The sequence below is a fragment of the Leptodactylus fuscus genome, chromosome 7, assembly GCF_031893055.1.
Source record: "Leptodactylus fuscus isolate aLepFus1 chromosome 7, aLepFus1.hap2, whole genome shotgun sequence".
In the NCBI taxonomy this organism is placed as follows: domain Eukaryota; kingdom Metazoa; phylum Chordata; class Amphibia; order Anura; family Leptodactylidae; genus Leptodactylus; species Leptodactylus fuscus.
In genome coordinates this window covers 13,170,809-13,192,020 of record NC_134271.1, presented here as the reverse complement: position 1 = coordinate 13,192,020, position 21,212 = coordinate 13,170,809, and the positions used below count along the sequence as shown (strand labels likewise).

General features: G+C 38.8%; 1 protein-coding gene across 1 annotated transcript; it reads left to right on the top strand.

Annotated features, from left to right (window-relative positions):
- The first annotated feature begins 855 nt into the window (after window positions 1-855).
- On the top strand, window positions 856-20,847 carry TRAF6 (TNF receptor associated factor 6). Its single transcript, XM_075281051.1, has 7 exons — window positions 856-948; window positions 3,000-3,330; window positions 6,133-6,283; window positions 6,980-7,138; window positions 7,554-7,625; window positions 7,804-7,881; window positions 19,641-20,847. The coding sequence occupies exons 2-7, from the start codon at window positions 3,032-3,034 to the stop codon at window positions 20,550-20,552; spliced, it is 1,671 nt and encodes a 556-aa protein (XP_075137152.1). The 5' UTR covers window positions 856-948; window positions 3,000-3,031; the 3' UTR covers window positions 20,553-20,847.
- The last annotated feature ends 365 nt before the right edge of the window (window positions 20,848-21,212 follow it).

Here is a 21,212-nt window from a genome sequence, read left to right as displayed (position 1 = left end):
CAGTACTTCTAAGGAACGGCGCGGCGGAGACCACGTCTAAAGGTAAGAGACGAATAGCCTTTCTAAAGGATACTCCGACGTCTTATCCACATAAAAAAGTTTTAATGGTAGAATCCCTTTAAGATAATTCTTCACCTATGTGTGATTGATGGGGGTCCGACTCCCCTCACTCCCCATGTTCTTCAGTCACATGGCTCAGCAGCAGCTCAGTCTCACTCAAGTGGATGTGGCACTGTTGCAATACCAAGCACGGCCACAATACAATGTCTGGCGCTGTGCTTGGTATTCAGTGAAGAGGCCGCGGCGCTCATCTGACTGCTGTGGCCGGTTTATCCAGCTGATCGGTGGAGCCCCCATAATCGGCTATCGATGATCGATCCATAAAGTGCTGACATCAGCAGCCCGGGAGATCTGACCAATCTTGGGGGTCGCCATTTTTTTGCAGGAGCCTCCTCTCATTTATATGTGATTGTACCCAATAGCAACCAATCAGCTTCATATTATCATTTATCAGACGCTATCAACCAATCAGATTCCAGCTTGCATTTTTTTTTTTATGAGGTGGTCTCCAATAGCATCCAATCAGAGTCCAGCTCTCATTCATCAGAGGCCGTTACCTAAAGCAACCAATCATCTTCACGCTCTCAATTATGAGAAGCCCTTCGGAAAATGAAAGCAGCAACCTGATTGGTTACTACAGGCAATTGGGCGATTATCACTAGATTTTCTATCTCTCCCCGGTCTCTCCGGTCACCAGTAACCCCTCTCGCCCCCGCCTCTAGTCTACGTCACGTGATCCCTGAGGTCACATGACTACTTTCCTCCCCTGCTCCCGGACTGGTCACGTGCTCTCCGTCACGTGGGGCGGCACGTCAGCCTGGGAGTTACTACTGAGAGAAGGAAGTGTCAGCCGAGAGCGAAACCGGGAGAGGGACGGAGGCAGAGCAGGTAAGTGACCGGGGGGGACACCGAGGACTGTGACAGGCCTAGTGTAATAGAATGACAGCTCGCCCTGCCGGTCACTGCTGTGAAACTACTTGTAGAGTCACAACAACAACACGACCGTAAAGTAACGACGGAGTCGTTAAAGGTGTTCTAGACGTCTGATAGTGGTGTACGGACGTTTAGAACTCATAATGGTTCAGTCCTGGGACACCCCTGAGTGAGCCTGTGAGTGGTCCAGCCCGCTCCCACCATAGAAGTTGTCACCCGTGTTATGGGACGGAGCTGAGTGATCTTCACATGGCTGTAACTTTGGATGGGGATTGTGGATCCTCCTATATCTGGACCAGGGGGGTCTGAGCGGGTCAATAAAGGTCTGTGCCATGACAGTTGCGTCTCTGTACAACCCCTTTAAGGAAGCCATACTTTTGCGCACATGCTGTTATAATGATCGGAGGCTTTCCCATAATCTCTAGTGTTTTTTATCACGATGAACATGTCCCACTTCTGGCAGTATAAAGCAATTGTACAGTGTGACTAGGGACCTTACTTTGATGTGCTCATTTCTAAGAATTAGCGCCAAGGGATGACGCACGGAAACTAATCCGAGTGGAAATGCGGAGCCGTTATCCATAACAACCAATCCTATTCCAGCTCTTTCGCCGGGTCTTCCATAAGGAGTGTTCTGATTGGTGCTATGGGCAACAGCTCTGCTTTTCCTGTAGTTTTGGTAAATCTTGGGCTTCATTCACATTTGTATTAGGAGCCTCCATTGCAGATTCCATCAAAATTATGGTCATGTGACATCACCGGCCTTGGGTTTTTTTCTGCACGAACATCAGTGCAGTGTTAACTGGCAACTTTGGACGCAACTCCCATCGTGCAAATGAAGATCGGCGGGTTCGCAGGGCAACGCTTTTGGGTAGCATGACAGGTGTCGCCGTTTAACCCTATCCTTATCCAAGTCCTGTTGGATGATCACATGGGGAGAGAGGGCTTAACCGTTTCGCGAGTCATCATCTAAGGGGTTAAACAGTCAGGGGGGCCGAGGCTGAATCCCACAGCGATGCCCCCGTATAGGATTGGGAGCGGTGGGGACGTCAGAAACGGCAGTGTTTAGATCGCAACGTGGGAGGTCGGTCACAGGGCTGCTCCTTGGGTTACAAGGCATGAAAAAGTTGAACGTTTCTGCACAAAAATCTGCATTATTTTCCCTTATGGTGCTGCCCCCCCCCCCCCATGACAGGGGCGTGGTGCACTCCATTAATTAACCCTTACATTGCTGCACTGATTAGATTCTGGGCGTCCATCTTTGGCGGTTTTTATCTCCCAGTTTTATGGCGAGCAGGAATTTACCGTCCTTCCTCCATAAAGCGTTTTGCGCCCTCGTCTGACACGTCCCAGATGGCGGGTCGGTCTGTAGATATGGGCCATGGGTGATGGTAGTGACTGATTAACTCCCGCCTGGCCGCTGCCGCTGGAATGTCGGGATGGAAATGGAAAGCAGTCGTGGAATTTCATGAGGTCATGCTTATTCTACTTATGCAACTACAAGTCCCAGCGTGCCGAGACAGCCTGCCCCATAGCATTCTGGGACTTGTAGTTCCGCTGCAGCTGTATTTGTAAAGGCGCCTGTTACAGTGTATCAGCGTAGGTGGTCTATGGCTCTGTTCACACATCAGCATGGTTTGCTCTCTTATTAGATCCCAACGAATCCTGACCGACTGCAACAACTTAGTTGAGGTTCGTCATGATGGCAGCAGTGTGAACAGAGTCTCTTGTGCTGATAGTTTGCTACTTTGTATCAGTGCAGGGAAAACAGATCGATCCGGAGTCAAACAAGGATTGTATTGGTAACATTGTAACAAACTCTCAGCTGTGTGAAGTCGGCTTGTCCCGTTAAAGGCCATCGGATGATACGACATGCCCTTTAATGGGGTGGTGAGGGGTCCGAGAGCTGTGACCCTCACTCATCACGAGAGCTAGGAACTGATTGGAGTTTTAGCAGGATAGGAAGGAATAAGAACCTGACTTATCTGATCTGTTTCCCCTATTAGATGGTTCAGAGACCTCCGGACGCCGCGTTACTATGAGTCTCGTGAACTCCGGCAGCTTCGACATGTGGGATTCGGACGACGCTTGTTGCGGAGCTATGGCCAGTGTCTGCTCGGTGAACGCCAAGGAAGATGTCACCAGCCCCTCCGTGGAGACCCCCGGGGGGACCCCCTCCAGCCTAGGCATCGAGGAGACGCAAGGATACGATGTGGAGTTTGACCCCCCGCTAGAGAGCAAGTACGAGTGTCCCATCTGCCTCATGGCATTGAGGGAGCCGCTGCAGACGCCGTGCGGGCACCGCTTCTGTAAGGCCTGCATCCTCAAGTCTATCAGGTAGGTTCGCTGTCCTCACCGATACGACCCTGACTGTTTCCGCGAGCGGTGAGATTCAGATAATTTTCCGGGCTCGTGGTACGTGACCTCACACTCACCACAGCCTCATATTTCCATTCTGACCGTACGTGTTCAGACGCTCCACGTTTGAGACTCAGTAGGGAGGAAGAACAAAAACTTCTGCTTTAGCAAATACAAAGTTTCTGGGTGTTTTTCTGTGAGTGGCTGTGTTAGTTATACCCTGCCCTCATTTTAAAGGGGACCCCTCAACAGTGCCAACTCTTTGCATCCTTCCATAGACTCCCCTCCACTGATTCTGGCACAGTTGGAATTTTTTCTCTAGCCCCCACCGTTCCTGAGCAATCATTTGTTACTTTCAACACCATTAGGTTCTCTCCTGTCCGGTGGGCGGTCCTGATCTGGAGCAGGTAGTCTGGGACACGCCCACCTGGCAGTAGAGAGCTTAACTGTGCGGAAACGAACAGCAGTATTGCTCAGGAACGGTGGGGGCTAGAGAAAAAATTCCAACTGTGCCAGAATCAGTGGAGCGGAGCCTATTGAAGGATACAAAGTGATGGGGGTGGGGAAAGGTCCCTTATTCCATCACAGACCATTATGGCATGTCCACATCTTGGACTGATCTTGAGAACAATCACTGACCCTATGGAAACTGTGAATGAAGGAGCCCCCTTAAGGGTGAGGTCACGCACAGCTGAATGCCCAGAGGGACGTTGCGGAGCGTTTTCTACTGCAAAGTGTGGGGGGAAAAAAAACCCACCTGATTTTGGGTGTTTTTTGTGGGCGGCAGACCCGCACGTGGCTTGGCTCCCATTGTGAAGTTGAAGCAGCCATGATATGCTTGGGTTTACAGCGTATGGATGGCAGTGTCGCAGCACTTTCGCTCATCACGTCTCTAAGCTAAAGGGGACTTCCGAAATTTAGACATTGGTGACCCACCCCTGGCATCAGTAATGATAGCAGACCAGTGGGGTCTGACACCCGGGACCACCACAGGTAAGCACACTGTACGGCACCAGAGGCAGACGTGCTCCTTGTTCCCCCTGTAATTTTGAGCGGACATTACACGGTTAATAGAGCGGTCCATTTCCGGTTCCATATTCTGTGCTAGATGGTGGCCGCGGTTCTTGTGGTCAGCTGACTGGTGGGAGTGCCAAGTGTTGTGGACCCTCCGCTTCCCCCTGATCTGATATTTAGGATTTATCCCCTTTAGGCCGGGTCACACGGGGTTTGTTGGTTTGGGCGGAGGCCGGCTCAGGTTCCGGTCCAAAATACGGGTAGCCACGACTGGATGCTGGTTCAGTGCACTGGTATCGAGTCGCGCCCTCCGCTCTGGATTAGGCCCAAATGAATAGGGAGTGTCTTCAGATGGAATTGCGAGACGAAGCGGCCTGAAGAATGAGCATGTCGCTTCTTTTTCCGGAAGCCGAAACAAACCAAAAACCGGAAAAAAAGAACTGATTGATTTCAATGAGAGGCGACTTTTTGGTCAGAATTTTGAGGCGGATACGGCCTCAAAATCGTGACCAACATACCCCGTGTGAACTCAGCCTTAAAGGGTTTTCCAAAACTATAAGCATCAGTTCTGTCTCCATTTCCTCCACTTCTGCTTTCAGTCACTTTTTAGGCTCAGATGAGCGGTCCCTTAAAGGGGTTGTCCCAGAATCCGCAATAAAATCCACACCAATTTCCCCAATATTGAGAGCCTATACTCCGGATCGGTGGTGGCCCAAGACCCGGCACCCTCTTCACTACTTGCCAATCACAGCGCCGTACATTATATAGTGGCTGTGCCTGGTATTGCAGCTCAGCCCCATTCAGTTGGATTGGACTGAGCTGCAAGAACACCATGTGACCAATGAAAATCATCAGTGTTTTAGTTCCAGATAACCCCCCTTTTCAGTTCTCAGCAGTTCCCCCCTCCCTGGTGTGACCGTCCTGAAGCGTTTGCGCCATTTCCCCCCTGTTCAGCTCTTGTCGCTCGGCGGAGACTTCTTAGCATTTAAGGCAAATAAGCCGAGACCACAGTCCCCGGTCTGCGCCGCGCCGCTCGCCTCCTCTCGTCACCGCCGCCTTCTTCTGTGGGTGCGGTATTACAATCAGCAGGGATACTGCAGGAAGTCGAATAGGAAATGGGCCGACTCTGAACTCCGATAAACCTCTACACCCCCTCAGCTGGAGGAAGCAGGTGAATAAACCCGCGCCCCCACGTGTCAGCGCCCCCGGCTATTTCCATGAGCGGATTGTCCTTCCTCTACCACCATAAGTCATCGTCCTCCCAAACAGTTGTCAACTTTCACCCCCGGCGTCCTGTTTACGGCCCATCACGTGTCGGCTGCAGAGATGTGATCAGCGGTCAGACGTGTTGGGGAGGAAATACAGGGGAGGGGGCGCTGGTCGAAATCTCTGCCGCCTTTTTACATTGATTTTCCCCTGCAAGTTTCTAAACCACCCGGATGGGTCATTCGGGGACCTCGTCTTAAAGGGGGTGTAACATAAACATAACTTGTGCACGACCTAAGGGTCTGATGGGGGTCTCAGGTCGATATTCCCTACTAGAGGATGTCTGTCTTATTTTGGACGTGTGGCGAGGACCTCGGCCCGGCGCCATAAATGTAGGGCGCAGGGTGTTGCAGCAATTCATCCCTCCTCTCAAGTAAACCTGCTTGCTGACTGTTTCCCTGCAGCACTACCTGTATGGAGCCAGCGCGGCGAGGTCTCTGCACGTGCCCAGTTTACTGTCAATGCTATAATCTCATTCTCTCCATTTGCTTTGCCCGCCAGGGATGCCGGACCCAAGTGCCCGGTGGACAATGACCTCCTCCTGGAGAACCAGCTCTTCCCCGATAACTTTGCCAAAAGAGAGATTCTTTCCCTCACCGTGAAATGTCCCAGTCAGGACTGCGTGACCAAGATGGAGCTGAGGAACCTGGAGGTTAGTGGATCCCATAGTCTAGCCTACAGATCACACGTCTGCTTGTCCCGGGAGTGAATGAAGATCAGAATCTCTCAGTAGTGAAGCCTCAGGCTTTGGGCCTGTAATGTTCTCACTTCCTTCAGCCACCAGTAGAGGGAGCTTTCAAGTATACATGGAGCTCCCACTAGTGGTGGCTGCAAGAAGTCGCAAAACAGGACCTTAGCCTCACGCCTGGATCTCCTAGCACTTGTGACAAGTGTGACCTGTGACTCCGTTAAAGGGGATGTCCAAAACTTAACACATTCACAGGATAGGTCATGAGTATGGGACTAGCCGGGGTCTGACCCCCTCCTGATCACGTTTCGGCTACTGGACGCTGTGTATTAGGTATATGCTCCTATTCAAGTGAATGACGGTGGGCTGCAGTACAGTATACAGCCCGGAATACATATATACAGTGTACAGGGATCTGTAATGGAGGTCACAGCAATAGGAGCAGGCCTGAGTCCATCCGTATACCTTATACACAGCTTTCAGGATCAGCCGATTGGTGTATGGTCTGGGTGTTGGACTCCGACCGCTCTGTATCATCGGTATCCATTACCTTTAAGTCCCGGACAACCCCTTTAATACAGTGAGCTGTCACTTATTAACCCTTCCCCGGTTCCTCCCTATGTGGGGCTTACAGGCCACGTGCCGTTTCTTTCTTTGCAGCATCACCTGACGGTCTGCGAGTTTGCCAGCGTGGACTGCGGCCTGTGCCAGCAGCAGTTTCAGAAAAAACAGCTCCAGCGGCACATGGAGGCGGAGTGCCCCCGACGTCTGGTGTCATGTGAGAACTGCGTGATGGAGCTGCCCTACGAGGAGAGGATGGTGAGAGGAGAGCTCGAAATGTCTGCTAGCTGGGGGCGGTACATATGTTGTGTCCCCTACAGTCATTATGTACATGGCCCTCTTATTTATTGGGAACCTCTCAGGCTGTTATGGACCATTAAGCCTCCAGTGTGTCAGGATTTATGGTCCCAAACCTCTGTATCCTTCGCTTCGGGTCCGGATTCCCGTTTGGTGTCTGGCGCATGCGCATTGTGCAGTGAGCATGCTTCATTTCAGTGCGCATGCGCCAATGTCTCTCAGCAGACACCAGACATCTTCAGGTTTGGTTTCAGGAATGGCGGTATGATACAGTAGTCTGGGCCCCTAATCCCCCGGACGCTAGCGGCTTAGCACCCCCAAAAAGCCCTGACCTGCCATACATCCTCACTGCTCATTTCTGCCATCTCCACTACAGGGACACGAACAGACCTGCCCCCTGGCCTATGTGACCTGCGAATACTGCCAGACCACCCTCGCCCGCAAACAGGTACGAAAGACTTGTCCAATTCTTTAGCGAGTTGCGTATTTTTTTTTTTTTTTTTAATTTCTACCCTTTTTCCAGAAACCTCAAAACAGAGATCGGGCGCAGGAGTGACCCCGCCCTTACAAAGATCATAGAGTCGGAGTTATTATACCGCATACATGACTGGTTTCCTTCTTTTCAGATGTCCGATCACTACGACATGGACTGCTACAAGGCTCCGATCCCGTGTACCTATAGTCACTTTGGATGTAAAGAAAAGGTAAAAAAAGCTCACTCGGACGCCATATAATGTGTGTTGTTAGTATTGGTGATCCACCTGCTCCGGTATTTCGACAGCTGTCAAGCTGGCCTGTCGCTGAACGCGTTCCTTGCGCTGTGCCCGTGATTGTTCTGGCATCTCGGCAGCTCGCTATATAATGTATGTGTTGTTGACGTTGATGATCCCCCTCAGCTCCACTTGAGGAGAACTCTGTTGACTTCTGGTTACCTTCATAGCTCTCGTTGTTTGCGACAAATTAGATTTTCTTTTTCCCGGCATGTTCAAAATTGACAAACTGCCAATTTGAATTAATGGTGTTTGCCCATGTCAGTTTGTCTGTACTGCCTGGAGCAGATCAGATAATATGCAAATGTATGTAGACAATCTACATAGGGTTAGCGTGTTTGTTTATACAGAGAGATAACAGCTCTGGCTGAGATAAACTGCTGCAAGAGCAGTATAATATGGTATGTGAACATAAATTCATAACAGTCGTGAAGCCATATCATTTACATGGATAAAAAGTAGCCTATGTGTTACTCCAGGTTACAAACTATCTATGTGCCGAATTTCATTCAAATTCATTCAGCCATTTTTGCGTTAAGGAACAAACATCCAAACACACAAACTTTCACATAATATTAGTAGGAAATTCTTGTACATAGGAGCAGTATTATAGTAGTTATATTCTTGTACATAGTAGTAGTATTATAGTAGTTATATTCTTGTACATAGGAGTAGTATTATAGTAGTTATATTCTTGTACATAGGAGCAGTATTATAGTAGTTATATTCTTGTACATAGGGGGCAGTATTATAGTAGTTATATTCTTGTACATAGGAGTAGTGTTATAGTAGTTATATTCTTGTACATAGGAGCAGTATTATAGTAGTTATATTCTTGTACATAGGAGTAGTGTTATAGTAGTTATATTCTTGTACATAGGAGTAGTATTATAGTAGTTATATTCTTGTACATAGGGGCAGTATTATAGTAGTTATATTCTTGTACATAGGTGGTAGTATTATAGTAGTTATATTCTTGTACATAGGAGGTAGTATTATAGTAGTTATATTCTTGTATATAGGAGCAGTATTATAGTAGTTATATTCTTGTACATAGGAGTAGTATTATAGTAGTTATATTCTTGTACATAGGAGTAGTAATATAGTAGTTATATCCTTGTACATAGGAGTAGTATTACAGTAGTTATATTCTTGTACATAGGAGCAGTATTATAGTAGTTATATTCTTGTACATAGGAGCAGTATTATAGTAGTTATATTCTTGTACATAGGAGCAGTATTATAGTAGTTATATTCTTGTACATAGGAGTAGTATTATAGTAGTTATATTCTTGTACATAGGTGGTAGTATTATAGTAGTTATATTCTTGTACATAGGAGGTAGTATTATAGTAGTTATATTCTTGTACATAGGAGTAGTATTATAGTAGTTATATCCTTGTACATAGGAGCAGTATTACAGTAGTTATATTCTTGTACATAGGAGCAGTATTATAGTAGTTATATTCTTGTACATAGGAGCAGTATTATAGTAGTTATATTCTTGTACATAGGAGCAGTATTATAGTAGTTATATTCTTGTACATAGGAGCAGTATTATAGTAGTTATATTCTTGTACATAGGAGCAGTATTATAGTAGTTATATTCTTGTACATAGGAGCAGTATTATAGTAGTTATATTCTTGTACATAGGAGTAGTATTATAGTAGTTATATTCTTGTACATAGGAGTAGTATTATAGTAGTTATATTCTTGTACATAGGAGCAGTATTATAGTAGTTGTATTCTTGTACATAGGAGCAGTATTATAGTAGTTGTATTCTTGTACATAGGAGTAGTATTATAGTAGTTATATTCTTGTACATAGGGGGCAGTATTACAGTAGTTATATTCTTGTACATAGGAGCAGTATTATAGTAGTTATATTCTTGTACATAGGAGCAGTATTATAGTAGTTATATTCTTGTACATAGTAGTAGTATTATAGTAGTTATATTCTTGTACATAGGAGCAGTATTATAGTAGTTATATTCTTGTACATAGTAGTAGTATTATAGTAGTTATATTCTTGTACATAGGAGCAGTATTATAGTAGTTATATTCTTGTACATAGGAGCAGTATTATAGTAGTTATATTCTTGTACATAGGAGCAGTATTATAGTAGTTATATTCTTGTACATAGGAGTAGTATTATAGTAGTTATATTCTTGTACATAGGTGGTAGTATTATAGTAGTTATATTCTTGTACATAGGAGGTAGTATTATAGTAGTTATATTCTTGTATATAGGAGCAGTATTATAGTAGTTATATTCTTGTACATAGGAGTAGTATTATAGTAGTTATATCCTTGTACATAGGAGCAGTATTACAGTAGTTATATTCTTGTACATAGGAGCAGTATTATAGTAGTTATATTCTTGTACATAGGAGCAGTATTATAGTAGTTATATTCTTGTACATAGGAGCAGTATTATAGTAGTTATATTCTTGTACATAGGAGCAGTATTATAGTAGTTATATTCTTGTACATAGGAGCAGTATTATAGTAGTTATATTCTTGTACATAGGAGCAGTATTATAGTAGTTATATTCTTGTACATAGGAGCAGTATTATAGTAGTTATATTCTTGTACATAGGAGTAGTATTATAGTAGTTATATTCTTGTACATAGGAGTAGTATTATAGTAGTTATATTCTTGTACATAGGAGCAGTATTATAGTAGTTGTATTCTTGTACATAGGAGTAGTATTATAGTAGTTATATTCTTGTACATAGGGGGCAGTATTACAGTAGTTATATTCTTGTACATAGGAGCAGTATTATAGTAGTTATATTCTTGTACATAGGAGCAGTATTACAGTAGTTATATTCTTGTACATAGGAGCAGTATTATAGTAGTTGTATTCTTGTACATAGGAGTAGTATTATAGTAGTTATATTCTTGTACATAGGGGCAGTATTATTGTAGTTATATTCTTGTACATAGGGGGTAGTATTATAGTAGTTATATTCTTGTACATAGGAGCAGTATTATAGTAGTTATATTCTTGTACATAGGAGCAGTATTACAGTAGTTATATTCTTGTACATAGGAGCAGTATTATAGTAGTTGTATTCTTGTACATAGGAGTAGTATTATAGTAGTTATATTCTTGTACATAGGGGGCAGTATTACAGTAGTTATATTCTTGTACATAGGAGCAGGATTATAGTAGTTATATTCTTGTACATATGCGGTAGTATAATAGTAGTTATATTCTTGTACATAGGAGCAGTATTATAGTAGTTATATTCTTGTACATAGGAGTAGTATTATAGTAGTTATATTCTTGTACATAGGAGGTAGTATTATAGTAGTTATATTCTTGTACATAGGAGCAGTATTATAGTAGTTATATTCTTGTACATAGGAGTAGTATTATAGTAGTTATATTCTTGTACATAGGAGGTAGTATTATAGTAGTTATATTCTTGTACATAGGAGCAGTATTATAGTAGTTATATTCTTGTACATAGGAGCAGTATTATAGTAGTTATATTCTTGTACATAGGAGCAGTATTACAGTAGTTATATTCTTGTACATAGGAGCAGTATTATAGTAGTTGTATTCTTGTACATAGGAGTAGTATTATAGTAGTTATATTCTTGTACATAGGGGGCAGTATTACAGTAGTTATATTCTTGTACATAGGAGCAGGATTATAGTAGTTATATTCTTGTACATATGCGGTAGTATAATAGTAGTTATATTCTTGTACATAGGAGCAGTATTATAGTAGTTATATTCTTGTACATAGGAGTAGTATTATAGTAGTTATATTCTTGTACATAGGAGCAGGATTATAGTAGTTATATCCTTGTATATAGGAGCTGTATTATAGTAGTTATATTCTTGTACATATGCGGTAGTATAATAGTAGTTATATTCTTGTACATAGGAGTAGTATTATAGTAGTTATATTCTTGTACATATGGGGCAGTATTATAGTAGTTATATTCTTGTACATAGGAGTAGTATTATAGTAGTTATATTCTTGTACATAGGAGTAGTATTATAGTAGTTATATTCTTGTACATAGGAGGTAGTATTATAGTAGTTATATTCTTGTACATAGGAGTAGTATTATAGTAGTTATATTCTTGTACATATGGGGCAGTATTATAGTAGTTATATTCTTGTACATAGGAGTAGTATTATAGTAGTTATATTCTTGTACATAGGAGTAGTATTATAGTAGTTATATTCTTGTACATAGGAGTAGTATTATAGTAGTTATATTCTTGTACATAGGAGTAGTATTATAGTAGTTATATTCTTGTACATAGGAGTAGTATTATAGTAGTTATATTCTTGTACATAGGAGTAGTATTATAGTAGTTGTATTCTTGTACATAGGGGCAGTATTATTGTAGTTATATTCTTGTACATAGGGGGTAGTATTATAGTAGTTATATTCTTGTACATAGGAGCAGTATTATAGTAGTTATATTCTTGTACATAGGAGCAGTATTACAGTAGTTATATTCTTGTACAAAGGAGTAGTATTATAGTAGTTATATTCTTGTACATAGGAGCAGTATTATAGTAGTTATATTCTTGTACATAGGAGCAGGATTATAGTAGTTATATTCTTGTACATAGGAGCAGTATTATAGTAGTTATATTCTTGTACATAGGAGCAGTATTACAGTAGTTATATTCTTGTACATAGGAGCAGTATTACAGCAGTTATATTCTTGTACATAGGAGTAGTATTATAGTAGTTATATTCTTGTACATAGGGGCAGTATTATTGTAGTTATATTCTTGTACATAGGGGGTAGTATTATAGTAGTTATATTCTTGTACATAGGAGCAGTATTATAGTAGTTATATTCTTGTACATAGGAGTAGTATTATAGTAGTTATATTCTTGTACATAGGAGCAGTATTATAGTAGTTATATTCTTGTACATAGTAGCAGTATTATAGTAGTTATATTCTTGTACATAGGAGCAGTATTATAGTAGTTATATTCTTGTACATAGGAGTAGTATTATAGTAGTTATATTCTTGTACATAGGAGCAGTATTATAGTAGTTATATTCTTGTACATAGGGGGCAGTATTACAGTAGTTATATTCTTGTACATAGGAGCAGTATTATAGTAGTTATATTCTTGTACATAGGAGTAGTATTATAGTAGTTATATTCTTGTACATAGGAGCAGTATTATAGTAGTTATATTCTTGTACATAGGAGGTAGTATTATAGTAGTTATATTCTTGTACATAGGAGCAGTATTATAGTAGTTATATTCTTGTACATAGGAGGTAGTATTATAGTAGTTATATTCTTGTACATAGGAGCAGTATTATAGTAGTTATATTCTTGTACATAGGAGTAGTATTATAGTAGTTATATTCTTGTACATAGGAGTAGTATTATAGTAGTTATATTCTTGTACATAGGAGTAGTATTATAGTAGTTATATTCTTGTACATAGGAGTAGTATTATAGTAGTTATATTCTTGTACATAGGAGTAGTATTATAGTAGTTATATTCTTGTACATAGGAGTAGTATTATAGTAGTTATATTCTTGTACATAGGAGTAGTATTATAGTAGTTATATTCTTGTACATAGGAGGTAGTATTATAGTAGTTATATTCTTGTACATAGGAGTAGTATTATAGTAGTTATATTCTTGTACATAGGAGGTAGTATTATAGTAGTTATATTCTTGTACATAGGAGTAGTATTATAGTAGTTATATTCTTGTACATAGGAGCAGTATTATAGTAGTTATATTCTTGTACATAGGAGCAGGATTATAGTAGTTATATTCTTGTACATAGGAGCAGGATTATAGTAGTTATATTCTTGTACATAGGAGCAGTATTACAGTAGTTATATTCTTGTACATAGGAGCAGTATTACAGCAGTTATATTCTTGTACATAGGAGTAGTATTATAGTAGTTATATTCTTGTACATAGGGGCAGTATTATTGTAGTTATATTCTTGTACATAGGGGGTAGTATTATAGTAGTTATATTCTTGTACGTAGGAGCAGTATTATAGTAGTTATATTCTTGTACATAGGAGTAGTATTATAGTAGTTATATTCTTGTACATAGGAGCAGTATTATAGTAGTTATATTCTTGTACATAGTAGCAGTATTATAGTAGTTATATTCTTGTACATAGGAGCAGTATTATAGTAGTTATATTCTTGTACATAGGAGTAGTATTATAGTAGTTATATTCTTGTACATAGGAGCAGTATTATAGTAGTTATATTCTTGTACATAGGGGGCAGTATTACAGTAGTTATATTCTTGTACATAGGAGCAGTATTATAGTAGTTATATTCTTGTACATAGGAGCAGTATTATAGTAGTTATATTCTTGTACATAGGAGCAGTATTATAGTAGTTATATTCTTGTACATAGGAGGTAGTATTATAGTAGTTATATTCTTGTACATAGGAGCAGTATTATAGTAGTTATATTCTTGTACATAGGAGGTAGTATTATAGTAGTTATATTCTTGTACATAGGAGCAGTATTATAGTAGTTATATTCTTGTACATAGGAGTAGTATTATAGTAGTTATATTCTTGTACATAGGAGTAGTATTATAGTAGTTATATTCTTGTACATAGGAGTAGTATTATAGTAGTTATATTCTTGTACATAGGAGTAGTATTATAGTAGTTATATTCTTGTACATAGGAGTAGTATTATAGTAGTTATATTCTTGTACATAGGAGCAGTATTATAGTAGTTATATTCTTGTACATAGGAGCAGTATTACAGTAGTTATATTCTTGTACAAAGGAGTAGTATTATAGTAGTTATATTCTTGTACATAGGAGCAGTATTATAGTAGTTATATTCTTGTACATAGGAGCAGGATTATAGTAGTTATATTCTTGTACATAGGAGCAGTATTATAGTAGTTATATTCTTGTACATAGGAGCAGTATTACAGTAGTTATATTCTTGTACATAGGAGCAGTATTACAGCAGTTATATTCTTGTACATAGGAGTAGTATTATAGTAGTTATATTCTTGTACATAGGGGCAGTATTATTGTAGTTATATTCTTGTACATAGGGGGTAGTATTATAGTAGTTATATTCTTGTACATAGGAGCAGTATTATAGTAGTTATATTCTTGTACATAGGAGTAGTATTATAGTAGTTATATTCTTGTACATAGGAGCAGTATTATAGTAGTTATATTCTTGTACATAGTAGCAGTATTATAGTAGTTATATTCTTGTACATAGGAGCAGTATTATAGTAGTTATATTCTTGTACATAGGAGTAGTATTATAGTAGTTATATTCTTGTACATAGGAGCAGTATTATAGTAGTTATATTCTTGTACATAGGGGGCAGTATTACAGTAGTTATATTCTTGTACATAGGAGCAGTATTATAGTAGTTATATTCTTGTACATAGGAGTAGTATTATAGTAGTTATATTCTTGTACATAGGAGCAGTATTATAGTAGTTATATTCTTGTACATAGGAGGTAGTATTATAGTAGTTATATTCTTGTACATAGGAGCAGTATTATAGTAGTTATATTCTTGTACATAGGAGGTAGTATTATAGTAGTTATATTCTTGTACATAGGAGCAGTATTATAGTAGTTATATTCTTGTACATAGGAGTAGTATTATAGTAGTTATATTCTTGTACATAGGAGTAGTATTATAGTAGTTATATTCTTGTACATAGGAGTAGTATTATAGTAGTTATATTCTTGTACATAGGAGTAGTATTATAGTAGTTATATTCTTGTACATAGGAGTAGTATTATAGTAGTTATATTCTTGTACATAGGAGTAGTATTATAGTAGTTATATTCTTGTACATATGCGGTAGTATAATAGTAGTTATATTCTTGTACATAGGAGCAGTATTATAGTAGTTATATTCTTGTACATAGGAGTAGTATTATAGTAGTTATATTCTTGTACATAGGAGTAGTATTATAGTAGTTATATTCTTGTACATAGGAGTAGTATTATAGTAGTTATATTCTTGTACATAGGAGTAGTATTATAGTAGTTATATTCTTGTACATATGCGGTAGTATAATAGTAGTTATATTCTTGTACATAGGAGCAGTATTATAGTAGTTATATTCTTGTACATAGGAGTAGTATTATAGTAGTTATATTCTTGTACATAGGAGTAGTATTATAGTAGTTATATTCTTGTACATAGGAGTAGTATTATAGTAGTTATATTCTTGTACATAGGAGTAGTATTATAGTAGTTATATTCTTGTACATAGGAGCAGGATTATAGTAGTTATATCCTTGTATATAGGAGCTGTATTATAGTAGTTATATTCTTGTACATATGCGGTAGTATAATAGTAGTTATATTCTTGTACATAGGAGTAGTATTATAGTAGTTATATTCTTGTACATATGGGGCAGTATTATAGTAGTTATATTCTTGTACATAGGAGTAGTATTATAGTAGTTTTATTCTTGTACATAGGAGTAGTATTATAGTAGTTATATTCTTGTACATAGGAGTAGTATTATAGTAGTTATATTCTTGTACATAGGAGTAGTATTATAGTAGTTATATTCTTGTACATAGGAGTAGTATTATAGTAGTTATATTCTTGTACATAGGAGGTAGTATTATAGTAGTTATATTCTTGTACATAGGAGTAGTATTATAGTAGTTATATTCTTGTACATAGGAGGTAGTATTATAGTAGTTATATTCTTGTACATAGGAGTAGTATTATAGTAGTTATATTCTTGTACATAGGAGCAGTATTATAGTAGTTATATTCTTGTACATAGGAGCAGGATTATAGTAGTTATATTCTTGTACATAGGAGCAGTATTATAGTAGTTATATTCTTGTACATAGGAGCAGTATTACAGTAGTTATATTCTTGTACATAGGAGCAGTATTACAGCAGTTATATTCTTGTACATAGGAGTAGTATTATAGTAGTTATATTCTTGTACATAGGGGCAGTATTATTGTAGTTATATTCTTGTACATAGGGGGTAGTATTATAGTAGTTATATTCTTGTACGTAGGAGCAGTATTATAGTAGTTATATTCTTGTACATAGGAGTAGTATTATAGTAGTTATATTCTTGTACATAGGAGCAGTATTATAGTAGTTATATTCTTGTACATAGTAGCAGTATTATAGTAGTTATATTCTTGTACATAGGAGCAGTATTATAGTAGTTATATTCTTGTACATAGGAGTAGTATTATAGTAGTTATATTCTTGTACATAGGAGCAGTATTATAGTAGTTATATTCTTGTACATAGGGGGCAGTATTACAGTAGTTATATTCTTGTACATAGGAGCAGTATTATAGTAGTTATATTCTTGTACATAGGAGTAGTATTATAGTAGTTATATTCTTGTACATAGGAGCAGTATTATAGTAGTTATATTCTTGTACATAGGAGGTAGTATTATAGTAGTTATATTCTTGTACATAGGAGCAGTATTATAGTAGTTATATTCTTGTACATAGGAGGTAGTATTATAGTAGTTATATTCTTGTACATAGGAGCAGTATTATAGTAGTTATATTCTTGTACATAGGAGTAGTATTATAGTAGTTATATTCTTGTACATAGGAGTAGTATTATAGTAGTTATATTCTTGTACATAGGAGTAGTATTATAGTAGTTATATTCTTGTACATAGGAGTAGTATTATAGTAGTTATATTCTTGTACATAGGAGTAGTATTATAGTAGTTATATTCTTGTACATAGGAGTAGTATTATAGTAGTTATATTCTTGTACATATGCGGTAGTATAATAGTAGTTATATTCTTGTACATAGGAGCAGTATTATAGTAGTTATATTCTTGTACATAGGAGTAGTATTATAGTAGTTATATTCTTGTACAAAGGAGTAGTATTATAGTAGTTATATTCTTGTACATAGGAGTAGTATTATAGTAGTTATATTCTTGTACATAGGAGTAGTATTATAGTAGTTATATTCTTGTACATATGCGGTAGTATAATAGTAGTTATATTCTTGTACATAGGAGCAGTATTATAGTAGTTATATTCTTGTACATAGGAGTAGTATTATAGTAGTTATATTCTTGTACATAGGAGCAGGATTATAGTAGTTATATCCTTGTATATAGGAGCTGTATTATAGTAGTTATATTCTTGTACATATGCGGTAGTATAATAGTAGTTATATTCTTGTACATAGGAGTAGTATTATAGTAGTTATATTCTTGTACATATGGGGCAGTATTATAGTAGTTATATTCTTGTACATAGGAGTAGTATTATAGTAGTTATATTCTTGTACATAGGAGTAGTATTATAGTAGTTATATTCTTGTACATAAGAGTAGTATTATAGTAGTTATATTCTTGTACATAGGAGTAGTATTATAGTAGTTATATTCTTGTACATAGGAGTAGTATTATAGTAGTTATATTCTTGTACATAGGAGGTAGTATTATAGTAGTTATATTCTTGTACATAGGAGTAGTATTATAGTAGTTATATTCTTGTACATAGGAGGTAGTATTATAGTAGTTATATTCTTGTACATAGGAGTAGTATTATAGTAGTTATATTCTTGTACATATGGGGCAGTATTATAGTAGTTATATTCTTGTACATAGGAGTAGTATTATAGTAGTTATATTCTTGTACATAGGAGTAGTATTATAGTAGTTATATTCTTGTACATAGGAGGTAGTATTATAGTAGTTATATTCTTGTACATAGGAGTAGTATTATAGTAGTTATATTCTTGTACATATGGGGCAGTATTATAGTAGTTATATTCTTGTACATAGGAGTAGTATTATAGTAGTTATATTCTTGTACATAGGAGCAGTATTATAGTAGTTATATTGTTGTACATAGGAGTAGTATTATAGTAGTTATATTCTTGTACATAGGAGTAGTATTATAGTAGTTATATTCTTGTACATATGGGGCAGTATTATAGTAGTTATATTCTTGTACATAGGAGTAGTATTATAGTAGTTATATTCTTGTACATAGGAGCAGTATTATAGTAGTTATATTCTTGTACATAGGAGTAGTATTATAGTAGTTATATTCTTGTACATAGGAGTAGTATTATAGTAGTTATATTCTTGTACATAGGAGTAGTATTATAGTAGTTATATTCTTGTACATAGGAGGTAGTATTATAGTAGTTATATTCTTGTACATAGGAGTAGTATTATAGTAGTTATATTCTTGTACATAGGAGGTAGTATTATAGTAGTTATATTCTTGTACATAGGAGTAGTATTATAGTAGTTATATTCTTGTACATAGGAGTAGTATTATAGTAGTTATATTCTTGTACATAGGAGGTAGTATTATAGTAGTTATATTCTTGTACATAGGAGTAGTATTATAGTAGTTATATTCTTGTACATAGGAGTAGTATTATAGTAGTTATATTCTTGTACATAGGAGTAGTATTATAGTAGTTATATTCTTGTACATAGGAGTAGTATTATAGTAGTTATATTCTTGTACATAGGAGTAGTATTATAGTAGTTATATTCTTGTACATTGGAGCAGTATTATAGTAGTTATATTCTTGTACATAGGAGCAGTATTATAGTAGTTATATTCTTGTACATAGGAGCAGTGTTATAGTAGTTATATTCTTGTACATAGGAGCAGTATTACTGCAGTTATATTCTTGTACTTCTCCTTCCCGCAGATGCAGAGGAACAATCTCGCGCGGCACTTGCAGGAGTTCACTCAGGCTCACATGCGTATGATGGCACAAACCCTGAGAAGTGTTAGCAGTTCCCTCACACCGAGCTCCAATATGGGCAGCGTGTCACTTGACCCCAACCAGTTTGAGCCTGCCCCTTCCTCCTTTGCCGTGCCGTCCTCTTTAATGTCCTCCCCTCATGACTCCAGCCAACAAATCCAGAGCATGAAGGAGACCATTGAACAGCTGGAGGCCCGCCTGGTCATTCAGGACCATCAGATCCGTGAGCTCATAGCCAAAATGGAAACCCAGACTGCCGTGGTGACAGACTTGAGGCAAACAGTCCGTGACTTGTCAGACAGGCTGGAGGAGGTAGAAGTGCAGCAATACAATGGCGTCTTTGTATGGAAGATCAATCACTTTAGCGCTCTCCTGAGGAAGCAGGAGGAGGACAAGCCGGTGGTCCTCTACAGTCCTGCATTTTACACCGGGAAGCCGGGCTACAAGCTCTGCCTCCGCGTGCACCTGCAGTTGGCCAGCGCCCCTCGCTGCGCCAACTGCATCTCCCTCTTCGTGCACACCATGAAGGGCGAATACGACAACCTCCTTCACTGGCCCTTTCAGGGGACCATCCGCCTCTCCATCTTGGACCAGTCTGAAGGCTCTAACATTCAGGACCAGGAAGAAGTTATGGACACTAAACCAGACTTGTTGGCCTTCCAGAGGCCCACCACTGACCGCAACCCTAAGGGCTTTGGTTTTATCGCTTTTATGCCCATCCAGGCCTTAAAGCAGAGAATGTTCATAAAGAACGACACGTTGCTGGTGCGTTGCATCGTCACCACCCAAGGGGAACTGAACAGCCCCCGCCGGGAGGGATTCCAACCCCGCAGCAGCGACGGGGCAACGCTATAGTCCATTGTTGGAGGGGAGGAGGACGCTTTGGTTCTTGGTTGAATGTTCTCAGTAATACTCATGGGTGGCCGCTCATGGTCTTGGCGTTAAGACAATGCAAAGTTTCCGAACTGGAGTTTGGAGAACTGTCGGTGACGAGAATTCATAGTAATTATTTTTTACCTGGTCTGACCGGTTTTCTGACATTTACACTGGATTGTTTGTTTATGGGGAATTAAAAAAAAAAATTACAGCACCGATTATTAATCTTCCAGCTATGAATAAAATCCAGCCACTGTCTGGACCATACCATGTCTTCGTGGGGGTGACTGATTTTGTGATTTCATTATTTTGGGACAGTATGGTCTTCGCTTATGATCAGTGACCTCTAACCTGATGAAAACTACAACTCCCATCATGCACTGGTTGGAGACCATCGCTCTAACCATTGACCTTAAAGGGGTTCTCCGGGACTTGCTTATTGATGATTGGTGGGTCCTGCTGCAGTTTTTGGGTGAGCACTGCAGTCTCTTTGCTGAATACCAAGCACAGCGCTGTACATAGTCTAGTGGCTGTTCTTGGTATTGCAGCTCAGCCACATTCACTTGTATGAGACTGCGCTGTTTCTGTACCACGTGATGTCATCAGCGCAGAGCAGAGACTGCGGCACTCGTGAGAATT